At 38.7% G+C, this 22680-nt stretch overlaps 1 protein-coding gene across 4 annotated transcripts in view; it reads right to left on the bottom strand.

Annotated features, from left to right (window-relative positions):
• LOC150085658 (LIM domain-binding protein 2-like) overlaps positions 1-22680 on the bottom strand; it is a 323298-nt gene that overhangs the window by 41909 nt on the left and 258709 nt on the right. For all 4 annotated transcript variants that reach the window (XM_090373421.1, XM_090373423.1, XM_090373422.1 and 1 more), the window contains one exon: positions 19366-19455. In XM_090373421.1, coding sequence (XP_090229547.1) covers positions 19366-19455 — 90 coding nt within the window. The remainder of the gene's footprint in view (positions 1-19365; positions 19456-22680) is intronic.

Genomic DNA, 22680 nt, shown 5'->3' with positions numbered 1-22680 from the left:
CCTCCTTGAATAACTCCTCATGTGTGAATGTAGATGCAAAATACTCATTCAGTTTATCAGCTACTTGAGCAGGATCATCAATAGTCAACCCATCTATGTTAAGTAGTCCAATCTGATTCATCCCTTTCCTTCTAGAGTTTACATAAATAAAGAACTCTTTGCATCCTTTGCCTGACTAACCTCCTTTTTGACTTGATTACAGACTAGCCTATATCTGCAGTAGCCTTCTGTGTTGCCCTATAATTTATATGCATCCCATTCATTATTCTTCTCTCCCATGAGCCTCATTAATTCATATGACATCCATTTAGGCCTGAACCTTCCGAGATTAAGTCCCTGAATTTAGAATTCACCATTCGTAATGTCATCAATTGATCTCACTGTATAGAATTTAAACTGTCTGAGACCACTATAGCCATCTTTATTAAAATAGAAACCCTCCCTTTTCCCTTGATGGTAAAGGGAAGGATTTCTTTAAGTAAATCCCACATCAGTACACTGTGATCACTGTCACCTAGTGCTTCCTTTATCTGCAAATTCTTAATGCATGAATCATGACTACACTGACAGTGGTAGAGAATGAAAAGGGCATAGGGCAATTGTGCAGACAGATATGAAGTTTACTAAGCAACGCAGGCTATTTGCAAGAGTAGCTCACAGTGTCTTGTCAATGATATACAGGAATTTTTCTAGCAGGAATAAGAAAGTGATTATCCACTTGTATAAGGCAATGGTTAGGCCACACCTTGAGTATTGTATACAGGTCTGGAGGCCTAATTTTAAGAAGGATGTAGAGCTGATGGAATGAGTTCAGAGAAGGGCAACAAGATTACTGAATGGAACAAAGGGCTGCTCTAACGAAGAAAGGCTTAAGTTTTGCAAATTACAGTGTCTGGAGACTACGCACCTCTCAGGCATCAGCATCAAGGTGTATAAAGCGTTGAATGGTTTGAGCATGCTCAGTGCTGATGGGATTCTTCCTCTCGCTCAGAATAATCGCCTCAGAGGACATAAATTCAAATTGAAGAAAGACAGTTGTAAGATAGATGTGCGGAAGTCTGCCTTTAGTCAGCAGGTGGTTGATTTCTGGGACAAACTTCCATCTGCCATTGTAGAAGTTGATATCTTAAACAGATTCAAGGTAGAACTAGATAAACATTTTGAGCATGTGGGTGGCCGAAATGAGAAGGTTTTTTGGTTGATGCCATACAGGGTGTCTCAAAAATATTGGTACAAACGTATAGGGGAGATAGGTAACATCTAAAGGAATGTGAATCGCATAGGAACCCATAATCGGAAACGTCATGGGGAAGTATTAGCAGAGGCACAAGAAGCAGAAATGACACAAGACAATAATTAGTGGTAAACATTTATTTGACATAATATTAACAATGGAGTACGAGATGGATGCATTTCATGATGTTACAACAGATGCTCGAAGGTTCCACCATGAGACGCGATGCATGCGTGACACCTACGCAGCATGGATTGGCGGACACGGTCGAACACACCTGGAGTTTCTTTGACAGTAGCAGCAGTGCAGACGAGTCTCACCACGAGATCCATTTCCGTCTCCACAGGCAATTCATACACGATAAATTTGAGGGCCCCCCACAGAAAGAAATCAAGGCTCGATAAATCAGGTGAGTGTGGGGGCCAGGCAACAGATCCACCGCGGCCAATCCATCGACACACAAAACGCCTGTTCAAATGGTCACGAACACACCTTCCATAATGGGCAGGCGCCCTGTCATGTTGCGTCTCACATTTGTTGGAACATTGTGAAGTAACCCTGACAGAACTTGTTCAAGAAAGATCCGATATTTAGTGGAGTTCATGCTGGATGGTAACAGCATGAACCGGGCTGACTAAGCAGTCACCGATCATACCTCCCCACACATTTATTGCAAAGCGATGTTGTCGCATGGGGGCGCACACCGTATGGGTTGTTGTGAGCCCACACATGAGCATTGTGCTGATTGAATAAGCCTTCCCGAGTGAAATAAGCCTCATCCCTGACCAAGACATATTCTGGAAAATTCAAGTCTTGAACACTTTCTTGGAGAAACCACTGCGCAAAAGCCACACGTGCAGGATTATCTTGGGGGAGTAGCAACTGAACCCTTTGGAGATGAAAGGGGTGTAAGGAATCGTCGTGCCAGACACGCTGTACACTGCAACGAGACACTCCTAAGGCAGAGGTAATGGCATGTGTGCTGGTAGTAGGATTATTCTGGATGGCATTCAACACACTTTCTTTCACAGCGGGAGTTCGCGTCGAACGTGGTCTGCCCGCACTACTCCTGTTACCTCTAAATGACCCAGAATCGTACAAATTTTGATGCACATGCACAAACAAACGGTGGTCTGGTACATGTCTGTCTGGGAAGCGTTCTCCATAAATTCGTTGAGCAGCTTGTCCATTGCCCTCTGCTAATCCATACGCTAGGTGCATGTCTGCCAGCTCACGGTTCGTATATCGATGCATGCTCTTCGTGCAGCGACTACTGGTTGAATGAGTAAACCAGAAATTTTCCCTCTCGCAAACTGATGAACAGCGCTGTCTACCAACTGATGGTGATGTTTACGGTTATGGGTTCCTATGCGATTCACATTCCTTTAGACGTTACCTACCCCCCCCCCAAACGTTTGTACCAATATTTTTGAGACACCCTGTATAAGCTTGCTTTCTTGCATCATGTGCCTTTACTAATGCTAATCACTGCTGATAATCAGATCAAGAGTATTACCCCCCCCCTCTGGTTGCCCCTTGAGCATGTTGCTGTAGAGAACAATCCTCCCATTAATCCACATAAGTCTTGCTAGCGTGCAAGTGACCAACTCACAAGTTCCAGTCAATATCTGGAAAGTTAAAATCCCCCCATTCAAGTCATTCGGATTTACTGGCCCACTATTTCTCTGCTCAACTGTTTGTTTTATTCATAGTCATTAGGCCTATAAGACACTCGCACTCTCCTTTTCCCTTTCTCAGTGTTTATGTCACACCAAACTGACTCAACATTGCACTGTCCACCCATGTCAACTCGATGCACTTCCTTAGATTTATAGGTTTCTTAACTAACACATTAACCCCTCCTACCTTCTTACCATGTCATTCCTTTCTGTACACATTGTACTGCTCAAATTCCAATTACGCATTCCTTATATCTGTTTGACACCATGTCTCTGATATCCCAACAATATCTGCCTTTGATGCCTTGATCAGCACTTTAAATTCATGAAATTTATTAACTATACTTCTAGCATTGGTGTACATGCAAATATACCTGCACCAGTTCGTACTCCTGGTTACCCTAAGCTTTGCACAATCTCTCCAGGGCCAAACTGATTGTCAAGGCTCACATCATATACTCCCTCCTATCGTGCCTATGCAGAATTGCAGACACTTTCAAATTTAACCCTAGCTCACGGCTTTTTTTCAGCATTGACTTGTACTCTTTAAGTGAATCTGCAGATCTTTTACTCTTAAGGTCATTAGTGCTAATGTGTACAACAATATCACCTTTTGTGCTCTTAAAAGATGATATCTGCCCTGCAAGGTCATCAACTTTCGCCCCCTGGCAGACATACCCTGGTCCCGTTCCCCCTATCCTTTTTTCATAATATATTCCTAGTCTCTCTCTCTCTCTCTCTGACAATAGCGTCACCAACAATAACTACTTTCTGTGGGACCAGCATATTCTGCTTTGGAGATTGCTGCTGTGTTGCCTCATGCACAGGAGTGAGTCCTGGTGCTCAGTGCCTGATGGGACTCTCATTAATTTCTTCGAGGGCATCTACCGTGCACCACAAACTCTCATAGATGCCCATCAGAACACTGAGTTGGCACATAATTTCTTCACAGTCTCTGCACTTAGCACACACAAAGACATCCTCCTTGGCTAGATCACATCTTGTTCTAGAGAAGGTCTGCAAACATTTTATACTGGTTCTTAGTCCCATATAACCTGGTTTCACATTACATGAGATTTTTTAGGAACGAAACTACCATGTTATGTGAGGATTACCTGTATATATAAAAAGAAATGAAAAAAAAAAAAAAAAAAAAAGTACAAAATATTTAAAAGCAAAAAAGGTATTAGAACCTATAGTAATACTTAGTACCGTGCTTGGGCTGGAGGTTGAGAAGACAAAAGAAGATATTTGTTAATATTAGACAACTTCTGAAGACTAATTTCCCGGAAATACATATGAAGGAAGGTTGTACCAGAAAATGGCAGTTGAATGAATAAAAGAGGAAGACGAAAAGTTGGTTCTGTGAGTTTGAAGTTGGACAGTAAATGGATGTTGGCTGGTGGCGGCATGTGTTCGGACTGTTTTGAAAGAGAGAGAAATTAGAGAAGCCAGTTCAGAAGAACAGTGCCCATGGAAGTATCAGTAGAAAAGGCATGCAGCAGAAACAATGTCTATGAGATAGTGAGTGGAGAGAGACTGTTAGAGATGAGTCATTAATTAACCTAACTGTCCTCTTCTGAATGGAACCTAGAAGCCTGAGAGAGATTTTGGGAGAACTGCCCCAGATGTGGGAACAATATTCCATGGTAGGGCAGATTTGTGATTTGTACAGAGTGAAACAGCTGTTTGGAAGAAAAGTAACCCCGAGAGCAAAAGAGAAAACCAAGTTTTTTTAGATGCAGAGGAAGCAATATTTGTAATGTGCCCGTGCCAAGAGAGATTAGTAGTCAGGGTAATCCCTAAAAAGAGATATATCATCTTGCCTAGAAATCGGAGTGTCACCAAAGATTAGCACAGGAGCAGAAGAATCCTTTTTGCGAGACATAAGACAAGACTGAGTTTTAGAAGGATTGAAATAAACTAAGTTGTCTTTGCCCCACTGGAAAATTACCTGCAGATTGGCATTTAAGGAATTAGTAGTGGATATTCGAGAATTTGAAGCTGATTGAGCAGGGCAAGGTTTCTCAAAATGGAAAGTAATGTGCTATCATTGGCAGAACTATGGATAGGATTTCCAGTCAATGGAAGAAGGTCATTAATATACAAGAAGAAAAGAGTGGGGGGAAGAACTGAACATTGGGGGACCCCAGCATTAGTGGAGAAGTCAGAAGACAGAGAGCCATCTACCATCACCCTCAGTGAGCATTCAGAGAGAAAACTGGATAACCAATTACTAAAAACAGTTGGCAAATTATAAGATGAAAGCTTTTAGAAGACCTTTATGCCAAACACGATCAAAAGCCTTTGAGATGTCAAGAGCAACTGCTTGTGTTTCACCGAACTTTTCAATTGAATTTTTCCATAAATGTATAACACAAGCCAGAATATCACAAGTGGATAGACACTGATGGAATCCACGCTGTTGATCACAAGGAAGATTTCTAGATAATTTAAGAGTTGGCGGTTAGTTGATTTCTCCATTACTTTAGAAAGAGTAGAAGTAATTGCAATGGGATGATAATTGAATGGGATGGATTTGTCATCCTTTTTAGGAACCGGCTGGATATAGGCAAATTTCCAAGCAAAAGGATAAACACCTTTGGAATAAGAAAGTGAAAAAAATGTTGAAAAGAACAGGAATAAGTTCAGGAGCACCGGGTTTTAAGAACAAGTGGAGAAACACCATCACGACCTGGAGCTTTCTGAGTATCAAGTTTTCATCATTCTGACATCCTTTTTATGGAAGACCACATGAGGCATTGAATGGAGCATGTTGGGAATGGTGAGAGGTGTTGGAAGAAAAATGGGATGCTAGCAAGTCAGCGTTATCCTTGGCTGAAGTGACAATAGAACCATCTGGTTCTATTGTCACTTCATGTTGGCTGTATGGTTAGGATTGTCCAGTATTCTTGTAGGTAAATGAACAATCTGTGTGAAGTCATTATTAATTGCAAAAACCTCAGCATCTCGACCAGCTGGGTCAGTGTGAGTAGAAAACGGAAGTCAGCTGGAGTTGTGAACATTAAAATCACCAAGGAAAAGTACCTCCCTGTTATGAAAGTTGGACTGGAGAAAGTAAAGTTGCAAAGAGAGGAAGTCAAAGAGCTCTAAGTGATTAGTGGAGTTGGGAGAACGGTAGAGACAACAGATGAATCTGACAGAATGAGGCAGAGAAAGATTTTAAGCCAGAGAAGATCAAAAAGAGGAGAATCCAAATTACCAAGTCTCTGACAGGGAATATCAGAATGGACATAAGAACAAGTACCACCTTTGAGGCAAAAAAAATCATACAGGGAAAAATTTGGCCAACTGAGATGAGCAATAGTTGAATCAACCGATAATCGAGATTCTGTCAGAAAAAGTACATGGGGTTTGGAAGGCTGCAAGTGGAAATGGACATCACTGAAATTAGAACTGAGACCACGTATATTTTTGAATTGAATTTGGAAGTGCTTTGGAGGTTTAGATCTTTTCGCAGATAAACTTGCTCCATAGTTTGACAATTCATGGTGTATTCAATAGTAAGAAAAAGTGGGTGGGACATGCTGTATGAAGTAATGAACCTTTTGGCTATACCGTACACATGGTAAGAATATACCCAGATCCTTGACAATGCCCCCTGCATACACACTACTCGGACTTCCTCCAGTCACTATCTGGCAGCGTAGAGGTAGCAATATTATACACTAGCTGATCCCGAAGCCTCCTAGAGAGTTACCAATAGGTGGTCTGGTGTACTAACTAGCGGCCAGCCTGCGAACACCGTTTTAGAGCTGTACCCTTGAAATGTAAGAAAGATTGGATCTCGCCATGATGTCGATCATAACCTCAAAAGTAATCAGTCTTACTTCATGACAGAAGAGATGGGGAACGGTTGAACTTAGCTCTGGAGACTAAACATGGGTTCCACCACTTCAAGCCTTCAATAAGCAAAGTGGTGGTATTGCACCAGTTGATGAGAATCATCTACCACCTAGTATTGCCTGGTAACACAGAGGGGCAGCATTCCTCCATGTGGCGTGGGCGCCAACACCTCGACCCTTGCTTACATTGGTTCACACCTGGGTAGTCACCCACAGTATGCTTGCAAGTGGGGTTTTACCCAGGTTTACTAACAGTCTCACCATCGTGAAGGAGTAAGCAGAGGATTTGGCTGTCACAGCCTGTCCGGACTTTGCCGAAATTGGGTCCACTTGACTTGAGTGTCACCCGAATATTAGTTCTGTCAGCATTTTAGACTCCCAGGTAGCAAGTACAACTTGTCTGGCATATCTGAGAGAATGTCTATGATGACCTCAAGAACCACTTGGCCTTTACAGTCATGTATTTATCACACAGTTACTATGTAGAGTCAAGGAAAACCCCCAGTGCTGTTTGTCATGAAACACTATACTATGTGCATTATCGCTGATCTTTGTGCATTATGTTCTATTAATAATTTTCAAATAGCAATTTCTTTTTGATGTGAAAACATTTTTGGTGGCAACATGAATTTTTCACAATTTTGCAATTCAGAAATGACGTCATTTCTGTTTCATAACATAGAAAAACAGTCGGGTAGAGGAGATCGTGCAAAGGATCATGGGAGGAGACCTTGAATATGCTCAAAGCTGGCATAAACCAGCTGGTTGCAGAAAACATTTGATTCAGAGCATACCACTTAGATGGTTTTGGGCTAACAATGCTACCCGTGGCAGAAACCTTTTGGTATCCAGAGAATTGGATATCTTGAGGGCAGTGTGCACAGTAGTTCTATCTACTGTGCACCAGATGAATGTAGGTGTTACAGTACCTGTCTATATTACTGAAGCCGTTGTATATTTCCATCAAGAGGCGAATCAAACATTTTCAGTTTATGATTCGCCAGCAAGATCATGCAAAGGATCATGGGAGGTGATCCTTGATGTGTTCAGAGCTGGCATAGACCAGCTTGTTGTGGTAAAATGGGTAACCATTTCCACCCAGGGCAGAAACCTTCTTGTAACCAGAGATATGGATATCTTGAGGGCAGTGATCTTGGATGTGCTCAGAACTGGCATAAACCAGCTCTGAACACATCCAAGGTGATTACATTGCAGGTGCTTCAGCCTGCAATGTATTACTGAAGCAGTTGTATATTTCCATCAAGAGGCAAATCATAAACGTTTTCCCCCAACCAGCTGGGCCAGTCAAGAATATTTGAATCAGTTTGTGATTGGGAAATAACAGACTCTAAATTACATGCTTGTCATTGGCCATTCTCATTAAGTTGCAGAAGTCCTTGTTGGTCATCAAGTTTTCATGTTTCTTTGCAACTGTGCTAGGTGGGTTGTGTGTGTGGAGAGCTTTAGATCCTCTGTCATTTCATTTTTTAGATGATTGTAAAAGTTTCAAAAGGGATCTTCTCGCAGTTGTGTTACAAGGCTATGCAGGTCATTACTGCATGCTTCATCAGGGTCACCATCGTCATTGTCTTGTACTACATGTTCTGATCATTTTACAAATGTCCAAGTCCAATTCATACAATTTACGATCTAGAATTATCTCTTCGCTGTCATCATAGATCTTTACATACGTCACCTCTGAGAGTATCTCTGTTTCCTCACTGAAAAATGGAATGTGCAGCATTACCATCTCACACTTACACTTGTCGAGATTCTGAGCCAAGCCATAGTTTCGATAGCGTATTATGTGCAGATCTCATTAGCACTGCATGTGTAATTTGCGACAAAGCATGACAGAATAACATGATAGTATTATTGTAACAATACAAATACTTGTATTGTTTCAATCATACTAGCCAACCAATGGCTACAATCAAATGGGTAATTAGGCTATTGGCCTAACCTCTTCTGAACGTTGATTCGGTAGAATAAGCAGTGGGCATGTGTATCCTATTTATTACTAACATGATTCGGTAGAGTAAGTACCGGGCATGATAATAATTACATTGTTCGTGATTTTGGTTCTAGCTGTTCGAAATTTAGTAGGTGTCATCAAAGATAAAACATCTTTCGTGCGTACAGGGTACACACGCAATTTTTTATTTTACATACTGCCAACACTACCATAAATGTTGTGTGACAGTATCGTTTAAAATATGACTCAGCTGAAACAATAAACACAATATTAATAAGAACAATTTTTTAAACTTACTAAAGGATCTAAACTATCACCTGTACCCCCTCTCTTACTATTCTGAAAAATAATAGAAGTATTTATTTTAGTTAACATATGAAACAAAACCGTTCTAGGTTTAGAAGAACAGCATGTCCCTTGGGTTCCCAAAATTTTAACACGAATCAGAGTATGCTTAGTCTCTTTTGATATCCTAGTCTTATATGTAGTATCAAAAGACAGAGCTTTTTTCAAAATAAAACAATCTTAATTTACATGTTTTAAATTTACATTTAACTTCAGAGACAATTGTTTCAATTATTATCATATTTAAATTTTTACTATTATAGGAGGTGACCACCAGGTATTTAATCTAGACTATAACTAATACTGTAATAAGAAACATTTTTACATTCAACAAAACATCCTGTTTAAAAAGGTAAGTTCTAAAGAAAAAACATTTCCAAAACGTTCAGTTGAAAATATCCGTGTTTTTTAAAACTTTTCTGTGAATCTCCACTATATCTTTCTTCAATGCTCAGAGAAAGTTTTCCAACCATTGTTCAAAAATACAAAAATCAAGTTGCTTATTTTCTCTCTTTTAATGAACAGTTATACGATGAAACAAATTTTTTCACTTGTAGAATACCTGTTGGATTCCTGAATAACATTAAAGTATCTTGAAACAGCAATATTCTTTATAACTTTTATTTTTAACAAAAAGTTTTACTTTTAAAATATCTTCAGACAATCATGTTCCAAAATGAAATTATTAACGAAAGTCGCTTTCAAATTAATATTCTGCCAATGTTCATTTGAATAATTCATCAAATTGTTTACTTTCCATATCAGGCAGAAATAACAAATTTTTCTTAAGGAGAACTTTCACAGCAACAGAAATAACTGTATTTCACTTTTGCACAAATTTTCAACTTTTAATTCACACACAGTTGTAGAATAAACACACAATCTCCATAAACTCTTCCCAATACCTCTTTTATCAATAAAAACTCTTCAAATATTTCCAGCATTGGTAATTTTCAAAACAATTAGCATTAGCATTAGTAGAGGCATTTGATGCAAGAAAGCAAGCTTATGCAGCATCAGCCAAAAAAAAAAAAAAAAAAAAACCCACTTCACCCCTCAGTTCGTTCAAAATACCTGTCCAGCTGAGCCTTAAACTTATTTAGGCTATCAACCTCCACCACAAGGGATGGCAGTCTGTTCCACCAACCAACCACCTGCTGGCTAAAGCCAAATTTCCGCACGTCTATCCTACATCTGTCTTTCCTCAATTTGAATTTATGCCCTCTCAGGTGATTTTTCTGAGCTAGAGGAAGAATCCCATCAGCATTGAGCATGCTTAAACCATTCAAGGCTTTATACACCTCTATCAGATCACCTCGCTGGTGCCTAGTCTCCAGACACGGTAATTTGCAAAACTTAAGCCTTTCCTCGTAAGAGCACCCCTTTGTTCCATTCACTAATCTTGTTGCCCTTCTCTGTACTCGTTCCAGCAGCTCTACATCCTTCTTGAAATGAGGCCTCCAGACCTGTATACAGTACTCTAGGTGTGGCCTGACCATTGCCTTATACAATGGAATAATCACCTCCTTATCCCTGCTGGAAAAATTCCTGTATATCATTGACAATACTCCATGAGCTACTCTTGCCACCCGTCTGCACTGCTCAGAGAACTTCATATCTGCCTGCACAATCACCCCCAAGTCCCTTTCATTCTCTACCACTGTCAGTGTAGTACCACAGAGTTGATACGTTGCCCTGGGGTTGCTGTTTCCCATGTGTAGTACTTTACATTTGTCAATGTTAAACTTCATTTGCCACCTCTCAGCCCATCTGCTCAACCTTTCCAGATCCTGTTGCAGCAGTGTAGTGTCAGTAGTGTCCTTGACAACCCTGCCAACCTTTGTATCATCTGCAAACTTGGACATTAAGCTTGATATACCATCATCAATATCATTTATAAATACAGAAAACAATAATGGACCCAACACTGAGCCCTGAGGGACTCCACTAATAACATTAGTCCACGATGAGCAGTGTCCATTGATTACCACTCTCTGTCTTCTCCCACTCAACCACCCCTTTATCCATAGCAGCAATTTGCCTCCAATGTCACACTGCTCCAATTTGTGTATCAGTCTTCCATGTGCAACAGTATCAAAAGCCTTTCTAAGATCCAAGTATATAATATCAAAGTTATTCCCTGCATTCTTCAAACAGGCCTCTGAGGTTGGGTATATTCATACTGTAGTTTTTAGTGTTTTGCACCAACCTTGCGTAGAAATAAAAATAAAAACACCAAGGAAACTGAACTTTTGATAACTGTGTTTATAATAAATTACAATAACCTGTATTTACAATAAATTTAACTTTACAATAAACTATACATATGAATTATTAAAATCTGCTACGTTACAATCAATAAAATGCATTAAAATATACTAGATTAAAAGCGATAAAAATCGTAGCTTTCAAAGGCTCCAGCCTTCTTCTTCAGCGGTGTTTTCTTGTTCTGCAGTACATCTTTAAATATCAGTAGGTTAATGGTACTCCTCACGTGTTTTCATTCACACGTGTTCCGTTCTCTTGCGTTGTGGAACCGGAAGTGGCTCGAGCGGAAGTCATACGGAACCGTTCATCCCTTCTGAGGATAGTGGTCTCAAAGATGGGATGAATCCGCGTACCTCTATCTCTATTAATGTTGTAGAACAAATCTGCAAACTCTCGAGCCACTTACGGTCCCAGAACTTATGCGCCCGATCGGTGATGATAGCATCGTCCGGGGAGATCTGGTGTTGCTTCTCCCAAAAATGCTCGGCCACGGCGGACTTGCCATATTCCGCATTTCTTATTGCCTTAGTGTGTTCCCCCAGACGATCTTTAAGACGGCGTTTTGTTTCCCCTACATAACATTCCCCACAATCCGGGCATCTAATGCTATATACGACCCCACTTGTGTTCTCTTTTTGAATGGGGTCTTTAACCTGAGACACGATTGTGTGCAGCCTCCGCCCTGGAAGCTGCACACAACGTGTCTGGTACTTTCTTAGTATTCTAGCTATATGATCAGTCAAACCCGGATAGTAGGGAATGTATGCAGTGGCTATTGGTGTAAAAGGCTCGCCTCTCCTCTGATTTCCTTTAACATATTTCTCTATAATCCTCTGGGGGTAACCACATTTTGCAAGATCCGTCGTGACCCGTTCATACTCTAACTTTCTATCATCGGAGGTACTGCAATGTGATTTTGCTCTATCAACTAAAGTTCTTATCACACTGTTCCTATGATCATCTTCAAATTTGTTCATCTTCAAAGGGTAGCTTTGCTTGAAAGCCTCGTGGAATGAGATTATGCGTCTTGCATCGATGGGCAAACCTCCTTCCACGCATAATCTCATTCCACGAGGCTTTCAAGCAAAGCTACCCTTTGAAGATGAACGAGTATTTAACATTACCAAGTGGTATCAAAAGAAGATCCTTAATATATGGATCGAAAAATTACATAACAATTTATACCACATTAGGAGAGGTAAAAGGCAGTGCTTGGATAAGATAAATGACAAGTTGACTCCGATACACTTAGCAGGAGTGGTTAGTGTGGTAGCAGCTAAAGCAAAACAAATTTCGGACAGTTATAGACGGAGACAAATGGGGAAGTTTGACAAGCTTAGAGAACAAACCAAGCTTAGGGGCAATAGTGATAGCACCACCAAGGATTTTGTGGTGAATATGAGCAATAAACAATTAACTAAAGAGCAATTGGAGGTTCTAAATTTAGGACCGAAATTTGCCATGGTACCGCCCAGATTACCCGTTGCAGAAGTAGCAATGGGCGTGGAAAGGGCTATAAACAAACTTCCCGAAGCTACAGCTAATGAAGTTCGAGTAAAAGTAGCAGCGATCCTAAGTCAAGCTAAAGATGCCTCCTCCAATCTTAATGTGAAGCAAAAATTAGCGCTAAGAAGCCTTAAACAAGATGATAGCATCGTAGTCCTACCCGCGGACAAGGGCAGAGCAACTGTGGTTCTTGATAAGGAAGCATATAGAATTAAAGCGTTGGGTTTATTGGAAGATCAGATGACTTATAAAGTTATTCAGAAAAGTCCACTTCTTAGTTTGGAACGGCAAGTAAACAGAATGGTGCAGGGTTGGCTTAAGTCTAACAAAATTTCTAAGGAACAATATTGGATGTTGCACGCTACAGGTAGCCAAATGCCAAGATTTTATGGCTTGCCTAAAATTCACAAAGTAGATGTGCCACTTAGACCCATAGTCTCATTTATAGGCAGTCCAACCTATGCACTTTCTGGTTTCTTAGCCAAATTATTATCCCCACTAGTGGGACTTTCAGAATACAGTATTAAAGATAGTAAAGAATTTGTGCAGTTTATTAGAAGCCAACCCATAGAAGAGAATGAAATCATGATCTCTTTCGACGTGAAATCGCTATTTACATGTATTCCGATTGAGCATGGGGTGCGGTGTGCACACATGACGTTACAGAGGGACACCACCCTAAATACTAGAACGCAGCTAAAGCTGGAGGATATTGAGAAAGGAATAGAGTTATGCCTCTCAAGCACCACTATGGTATTTGACAATACTATGTATAAGCAGGTTAATGGTACAGCCATGGGCTCCCCCATTAGCGCAATTATAGCTAATTTAGCTATGGAGGAGCTCGAGGCCAGAATATTTAATGCTAGTATTCTCCCTATGCGCCCCTGGAAAAGGTATGTGGATGATACGTTTTCAATTATTCGGAAGGGGAGTGAAGATCAGGTGTTGATTCTTAAATGACTTCTCCCCATTCATACAATTTACATCGGAGGTGGAAGAAGGAGGGGTTTTGCCGTTCCTAGATGTGTTGGTCTGTAGGGAAGATCGACAGCTAAAGACTAGGGTATATAGGAAGTCCATGTGTAAAGGGCAGTATTTGCATTACAGCTCAGCTCAGACCAACCATCATAGGAACAGTGTGATAAGAACTTTAGTTGATAGAGCAAAATCACATTGCAGTACCTCCGATGATAGAAAGTTAGAGTATGAACGGGTCACGACGGATCTTGCAAAATGTGGTTACCCCCAGAGGATTATAGAGAAATATGTTAAAGGAAATCAGAGGAGAGGCGAGCCTTTTACACCAATAGCCACTGCATACATTCCCTACTATCCGGGTTTGACTGATCATATAGCTAGAATACTAAGAAAGTACCAGACACGTTGTGTGCAGCTTCCAGGGCGGAGGCTGCACACAATCGTGTCTCAGGTTAAAGACCCCATTCAAAAAGAGAACACAAGTGGGGTCGTATATAGCATTAGATGCCCGGATTGTGGGGAATGTTATGTAGGGGAAACAAAACGCCGTCTTAAAGATCGTCTGGGGGAACACACTAAGGCAATAAGAAATGCGGAATATGGCAAGTCCGCCGTGGCCGAGCATTTTTGGGAGAAGCAACACCAGATCTCCCCGGACGATGCTATCATCACCGATCGGGCGCATAAGTTCTGGGACCGTAAGTGGCTCGAGAGTTTGCGGATTTGTTCTACAATTAACATTAATAGAGATAGAGGTACGCGGATTCATCCCATCTTTGAGACCACTATCCTCAGAAGGGATGAACGGTTCCGTATGACTTCCGCTCGAGCCACGTCCGGTTCCACAACGCAAGAGAACGGAACACGTGTGAATGAAAACACGTGAGGAGTACCATTAACCTACTGATATTTAAAGATGTACTGCAGAACAAGAAAACACCGCTGAAGAAGAAGGCTGGAGCCTTTGAAAGCTACGATTTTTATTGCTTTTAATCTAGTATATTTTAATGCATTTTATTGATTGTAATGTAGCAGATTTTAATAATTCATATGTATAGTTTATTGTAAAGTTAAATTTATTGTAAATACAGGTTATTGTAATTTATTATAAACACAGTTATCAAAAGTTCAGTTTCCTTGATGTTTTTATTTTTATTTCTACGCAAGGTTGGTGCTAAACACTAAAAACTACAGTATTATTCCCTGCATCCAGTTCTTTTGTGACTGCATCATAGTATCCAATCAAGTTGGTCAGGCAAGACTTCCCCTTAACAAAACCATGCTGTGTCTGAGCTATAACTGAAGTCTTGTCTAAATGATCCTGCAGTGCTTCTTTAACCAGTGCCTCCATTAATTTTCCTGGAACAGAAGTTAAGCTCACAGGTCTATAGTTACTTGTGTCAGCCTTTGATCCTCCTTTGTGAATTGGGGTCACATTTGCACATTTCCAGTCTATGGGTACCTCCCCTGAGTCCAAGGAAGCTCTCATAATTATGGCTAAGGGTTTGCTTACTTCCTTTGCTGCTTCCTTTAATATAACTGGATAGATCCCATCCACCCCGGGTGCCTTTCTTGTGTTTATCTTCAACAGTTTCTCCTCCACTTTACTCCCAGTTATTTCAAGATTCTGTAGCTTACTGCTAGAGTTGAATACACCTCTAGCATTCCCCTTGCTGAATAACTCCTCATGTGTGAATGTCGATGCAAAATATTCATTTAGTTTGTTAGCTACCTGAGCAGGATCATCAACAGTTGACCCATCAATATCAAGTGGACCAATCTGGTTCATCCCCTTCCTTCTAGAGTTTACATAAGTAAAGAACTGTTTGCTGTTTTTCTTTGCATCCCTTGCCAAGGATTTCTCGTAATCTGCCTTCGCCTGCCTAACCTCCTTTGTAACTTGGTTGCATATCAACTTGTATCTATCATAGGCTTCTGTGTCATGTGTTAATTTGTAAGTATCCCATGCATTTTTCTTCTCTGCCATATGCCTCATTAGTTCATCTGACATCCATTTTGGCCTAAACCTTGAACAATATTTCTTAGTTGGTATGTAAAGCCTAGTAGCTTCCAAGATATGTTCTTTGAATGCTTCCCATTTTGAATTTGCTGTTGGTAACATCATCAGTTGGTCCCACTGTATAGAATTTAAATACTGTCTCAGTCCATCGTAGTCGCCTTTACGGAAGCAATAACCCTTCCCTTTACCCCTAATGGTAGTTACCTCTTTCAGTAAATCCCACTTCAGCACACTGTGATCACTGCCACCTAGTGGTTCATTTATCTGCAGATTCTTAATGCATGAAGAATCACTGCTGATAATCAAATCAAGAGTATTACTCCCTCTAGTTGCCTCCTGAACATGCTGATGTAGAAAACAATCATCCAATAAATCCACAAAAGCCCTGCTAGTGTGTGAGTAACCAGCCCCCAAATTCCAGTCAATATCTGGGAAATTAAAATCTCCCATTATAAGACTCTCTGATTTACTGGCCCACTCTATTTCCCTGTACAGTTCCTTATTATACTCATCAGAGTCATTAGGCCTATAGCACACTCCTACTCTCAATTTTGATCTCCCAATGCTTATGTCACACCAAACTGACTCAACACTGCACTGTCCAGCGATGTCGACTGGCTTCACTTCCTTGGTTTTTATGTGTTTCTTAACTAATAGCATAACCCCTCCCCCCTTCCTATCCTGTCTATCCTTTCTGTAGACGTTGTACTCCCCAAATTGCAGTTCTGCATCCCTTATATCTGTGTGACACCACGTCTCTGATATCCCAACAATATCTGCCTTTGATGTTTTGAGCAATACTTCAAATTCATCAAATTTATTTACTAAACTCCTAGCATTGGTGTACACGCAAGTATACCTGCACCTGTTTCTGTTCTTAGCTACCCTAACACAACCCATGTGTTTATTTGTACCGCAATGGCTCCCAGCAGTCTCTGAAATACCATGCATCTTGTTTTTCAGGCTTCTGCTCATTCTAATAGAAGCAGTGCAAGAATCTCTTTCACCTCTGCCAGTGGCTACTGTCAATCTATTGGTCTTTGTCTCCCCCCAAGCTAGCAGTTTTCCGACCCACCTAACACTGCCTCGATAGCATCAGCAAATATTCTTGCACCCTTTCTATTTAAGTGTATCCCATCCCTGTAGAAGCAATCTCTCCTGTTAACAAGTACAGTCCAGGCTGAAAAAAATTCTACCCCTTGAGCCTTGCACAATCTTTCCAGGGCCGAATTGATCGACAAGGCTCTCATCATATACTCCCTCCTATCGTGTCTGGGCAGAATTGCAGACACTTTCAAATTCAACCCTAATTCTCGGCTTTTGTTCAACAGTGACCTGTACTTGTTAAGTAATTCTGCCGGTCTCCTACTCTTAATATTATTAGTGCCAACGTGTACAACTATATCACCTTTTGTGCCCTTAAAAGATGATATTCGCTCTACAACGTCATCAACCTTTGCCCCTGGCAGACATACCCTGGTCCTGTTCCACCTATCTTTTTTACAAAGCATGTTCCCCATTTCCCTGACAATAGAGTCACCAACAACTACTAGTTCCTTCGGGACCAGCGCATTCTGCCTTGGGGGTTGTCTCTGTGTCACGCGATGCCCAAGTGCAAGCTCTGGCGTTGATGTGGGCAGCTGAGAGCTTGATGGGCCCCTCAATTTAGTTTCTTCGAGGGCATCCACCCTGTCCTTCAAGCTCTCATATAGGCCCACAAGAACGCCGAGTTGTTGCCTGATATCGATACACTCCTTGCATCGCGCACACACAAAGACATCCCCCTTGGCAGCATCATGTCCCGTACCCGATTGCTCTGCAAACATCAAGCAAACAGTGCATTTTATAAGGCTGTGAGTCAGAGGACAACTGCCCCCCCTCAGTTCTGCTCTGAGCCACAGCGCTTCCATTAGCTTGAGCCTTTTGCTTTGCTGCTCTGGTCTGAGTCATGATTCTATTAATTAATTATGTTATGTTATTAATTATGTTAAATATAATTAATTATATTACGTTTGTAATCTAAGTCGTTATACGTATTTATTTAAACGTACAATTTAATTGCTAACGAAGTTCAACTAACGCTATCTAGTACGGCATACAACTATCGTATCACAATGGCGGGAAAATTACGAACGCTAGTGGAGTTGAAACACGTGGAAACCTTTACCGATACTTTTATGCAATTACAAGGCCGAGTAAAGAATAAATACACCAAGTTAATCAGAAAATCACAAAATAATGTTATACTACTAAATTTAAATCAAAAGTTTTAGAAAAACAATAATTTCAAATCAATAAATAAGAAAAATCCACTTAGCGGCTTGGAACACGACCGTCTCTAGTAGCCTCGTCAGCAGACTCTGACGTCTGCTGTTCCTATCTGAAACCTCCAGTTAAGCACACAATAGTGTGCTTAACTGGAGGTTTCAGATAGGAACAGGTCATCTAAATGAAATGCACATGTGTGAGCACGGAAGTTACAATAACAAATTCAGCAGGATAAACTTATATTATTACAGGTCAATACTCTGCAAATTCTCTGATATAATTCAGAATTATTACATCCATTATTAAAAATTAATCTTTTCTTCACAATTATAGATTAAAGAAGGTTTCAGTCCACAGTCTCTTTATACACTCATTAGGCACACACATGAAAATAATGATACGATCACTGATTTATAGAATCTTATCAAGAAACAAATAGTTTATTACAGCAATCCAAATTATTAGTCCAGAAAAGTTTAAATATAAATAAAAGTAGCTACAATTTCTACAGTGTACATTGTTATTATGTATTTGCAATGCATAAAATCATTCATTTTGCAAGACATTCACTACTAGTTCACAGTATAGTACTTGATAGTACAATGGTATGAATTTAGTTTTTAAGGAAATTGAATTGCTGAAATTATATCGCACTATTTATATCTCACAATAAAAAATATTGGAAAATCACAATGCCCATGCTGGAGGAAGCATTTGAACCTGTGACCTTTATTTTTTTGGGAAAGTATGTTACCCACTTGACTAATCAAACAGTGTTGGTTAACATTTTGGTTTAATGCTGGTAACTACTATATTGTGAAGATTACAGGGCACAGGGCTATTAAGTCATAAAAATAATGAATTATACCTGAATACTCAGTAGGTATATGCATAACTGGAATTTTCAAAAATATGTAACATGCTATGTCTCTGCAGATGCCAGATTTATGAGGTATTATTGCATTACCATAATCCAAAATCTTCCAATGATTTGGGAAGCAGCAATGATTCAAAAGTAATGAGAGGTGGAAGGTCACACTGTATTGATATGATGTACAGGCATAGCAGTATTTCCATTGGAGTCAGATGTAGTGCAGGGTAACATGACCTTTTAATGATCTGTTTCCTTCTAAATCACTAAAATCATTTCCACTCTACTCGTGAGTTGCACCGACTAACAAAGTTTAGTTATAAATAACAATTATTTTTTCCTGAATGCTTACTCTGAGGTAGTTTAAAGTTGAATTGGTTAAACCCTGTCTTGTTATATTTTTTGACAGCTGCTCCAGCATAGCAGGATCCTGCTGCTGTGCCTGGAAAAAAAAAAAAAAAGAAAAAAACAAAAGCAACTATAAATTAATTAATTTTCATTTAGGAAAACTAGCAGTATAGCTGACTAAATTCAACAAAAAAAATCAAATTTCATAACTGCAAATGTTTTATCAGAAGGAAAAAAATTATACACACCACTATGGCAATTCAATCTGAACCAAGGGGATAAAATATAGGTATACATCCCACTGTACTACTAAATTACACATTCTGTGAAATTATTCACCATGATGCTGTTATTTCCATGTATGATTTCTGTTATTTCCTGTTTTTACTCATAAAATTTATCTTATAATTTTGTACGAGTATGAAATTTTTACCAAGGCTATTTAATACACAGAATCTTTCTTTTTGCAATCTAAAAAATTTTTAATTAAACCCATGCAACTGTAACAATGGGGAGATTTTGAGGGGCATAGTGAAATTTAAGTAAAAAAAAAAAAAAAAAAAAAAAATTATATATATATATATATATATTCGTTTAATTGTAGATTCCGATTATTGGTGTTTTTCATATAAGTATTAGTGTTCATACAAATTTGTAATCAAGTTTGGTTATCTTCATTCCATATGGCCTATACATTTTGAGTTAAGATAAAAAGTATAATGCTAAATGATAATGATTTTTCATAACATTTTACTAATGAAAACATTTTATCTGTAGCAAGATAATTATTAAATCTTAATTTCTGTATAAATTTATATAATAATACTAAATCTTAAAGACTGTACAAATTTATATAATATTTATTGTGCATTTTGTATTTAATTTAAGGCCCATTATGTATGTACCGTAACACCTAGATGTATGAATTTTTTATGATGGTTCATCTCGTTTTTTATTATTAATATCCTAATATATTGGTTTTATTTATTTAATTTCTTTCTAGCTTTTCAATAAATAAATAAATTATTTATTTTAATATAATTACCAATATATTAGGATATTAATAATAAAAAACAAGATGAACCATCATAAAAAATTCATACATCTAGGTATTACGGTACATACATAATGGGCCCTAAATTAAATACAAAATGCACAATAAATATTATATAAATTTGTACAGTCTTTAAGATTTAGTATTATTATATAAATTTATACAGAAATTAAGATTTAATAATTATCTTGCTACAGATAAAATGTTTTCATTAGTAAAATGTTATGAAAAATCATTATCATTTAGCATTATACTTTTTATCTTAACTCAAAATGTATAGGCCATATGGAATGAAGATAACCAAACTTGATTACAAATTTGTACGAACACTAATACTTATATGAAAAACGCCAATAATTGGTAACAATCTACAATTAAACGAATATATACTGGAGCATATAATGTACAATTGGCCTATGGCAAAAATACAATGGCATTAACGCAGCACAGAAGAACACGCAAATCTAAAAGAATACATACATCTAAACGTAATAACCACATTATACACACACACACACACACACACACACACACACACACACACACACACACACACACACACACACACACACACACACACACACACACACACACACACACACACACTTCAAAGAAATAAAACGATATTTGACTGCCATTAGTTTTGTGGTTACACCCTTGTTTTATTGCATGCTGTGTTTTACTCTGCTGCTTAACTTGTTCTGAACCCCCTCCAATTTTCTCAGATGTACTTTTTATGACACTTGGCTGTTGTTATAGCAGTTAAGGCTACTTAAGCATTTTATATCTATACCTATCCACATGGCACGGTTAAAACTGGATATGGTGTGAAAAATCTGGGAAAATAAGTGGGTTAGAATCAAAAGCAGTCATATAGTTGTAAAAATTCTGCAAGGTGCACACATCATTTCTTATGATATGATGTAACCATCTTATATCTTTGTTTAAAAAGACACACACACACACACACACACACACACACACACACACACACACACACACACACACACACACACACACACACACACACACACACACACACAGCAAGGTACAATTGCTAAATTGTATGCTTGCTTTATTGTAAGAGGAGTTTTACAACCTGTACACTTGGTAGGGTCTACTGTGAGAAAAACTTGAATCATGTTGACCTCACTGAGGCCTACCCAATGATAACTTGCCCAAGTTTGAATAGAAGCTGGAGGCACAAAATTGTGGTTTACACTGCAAGAGATTATTATTCATTTCAGTTTGCCATATTTATCTTCACTGATTTTAACACATTCCATATATAGTGGAGCTATAATTAGGAAATGAGATTTGTAAAATTACACTGAGGGATGTTCAGCAGCATGATCTGCATACTAATCCTCTGGTATGCCAATAAGGTCCATGATCCAGTCAGTAGAAGACAATTATTTACTATTACTTGGAGAAATGCTTCAGATGAGCTTTTTATTATGGTTTATCAAATAATGGCTACATGGGAAGGTATTTTTGCAAAGCCAATAAAGCAGTGTGGTGAATCAGTGCATTTTTGAATGAACAAACTGAGAACATTTTCTAGTGCATGTTTAATTTTCAGCCAAGCTAAAATGATTCAAAAGTAATGAGAGGCAAGAAATGATACTGAGATAGTGGTATTAGAGAAGATAACTGCTGCAACCACATTATTCTGTCTTGCACAGTTACATTAAAATTTGCAAATTAATATTTCTGTGCTTCTTGCATTTTTTTTCTTGTTAAAATGCAAGAAGCACAGCCCAGTTTAATATATTTATTGTAATGTTTCGTCCATGGTCTTTGACTGACAGAATCAAAAAACTAAGCTGGAAGCTTTGGAGAGAGAAGGAGAGAGAGAGAAAAAAAAAAAAAAACAAGCCGCTGATCTAAATTTATATTCTTGAGTAACGTGCAGACATGCACAAAACTTTCCTTTTATTTAAATTACACTGACAAAATTATAGGGGTAGTTCTATGTGCCAAAACAAATAAAACAGTTCACAATAAACATATGCCTGATTCTAAATCTCTGTACACTTTTATTCAGCCCTATGGCAGTTTGTCTTTTTAAAAAAATAGACATGGTTTTGAATGGTAAAAAAAAAAAAAAAAAAAAAAATGATAAAATAATAAGAATAAGCAGAAACAACTAGCAAAATGCTTATTCATACAAGTTGCATATCTGCTTCCTAATTTTAGTTTATTTTTTTTTATCCTTTTTGACTATTCAAAACAAAGTCCATTTTTTTTTTAAATTCAAACAGC

Source organism: Mastigoproctus giganteus, chromosome 5, assembly GCF_048544385.1.
Source record: "Mastigoproctus giganteus isolate SK-2022 chromosome 5, ASM4854438v1, whole genome shotgun sequence".
Taxonomy (NCBI): domain Eukaryota; kingdom Metazoa; phylum Arthropoda; class Arachnida; order Uropygi; family Thelyphonidae; genus Mastigoproctus; species Mastigoproctus giganteus.
The sequence above is the reverse complement of the archived record's forward strand: the minus strand, read 5'-3'. Positions and strand labels throughout refer to the sequence as shown.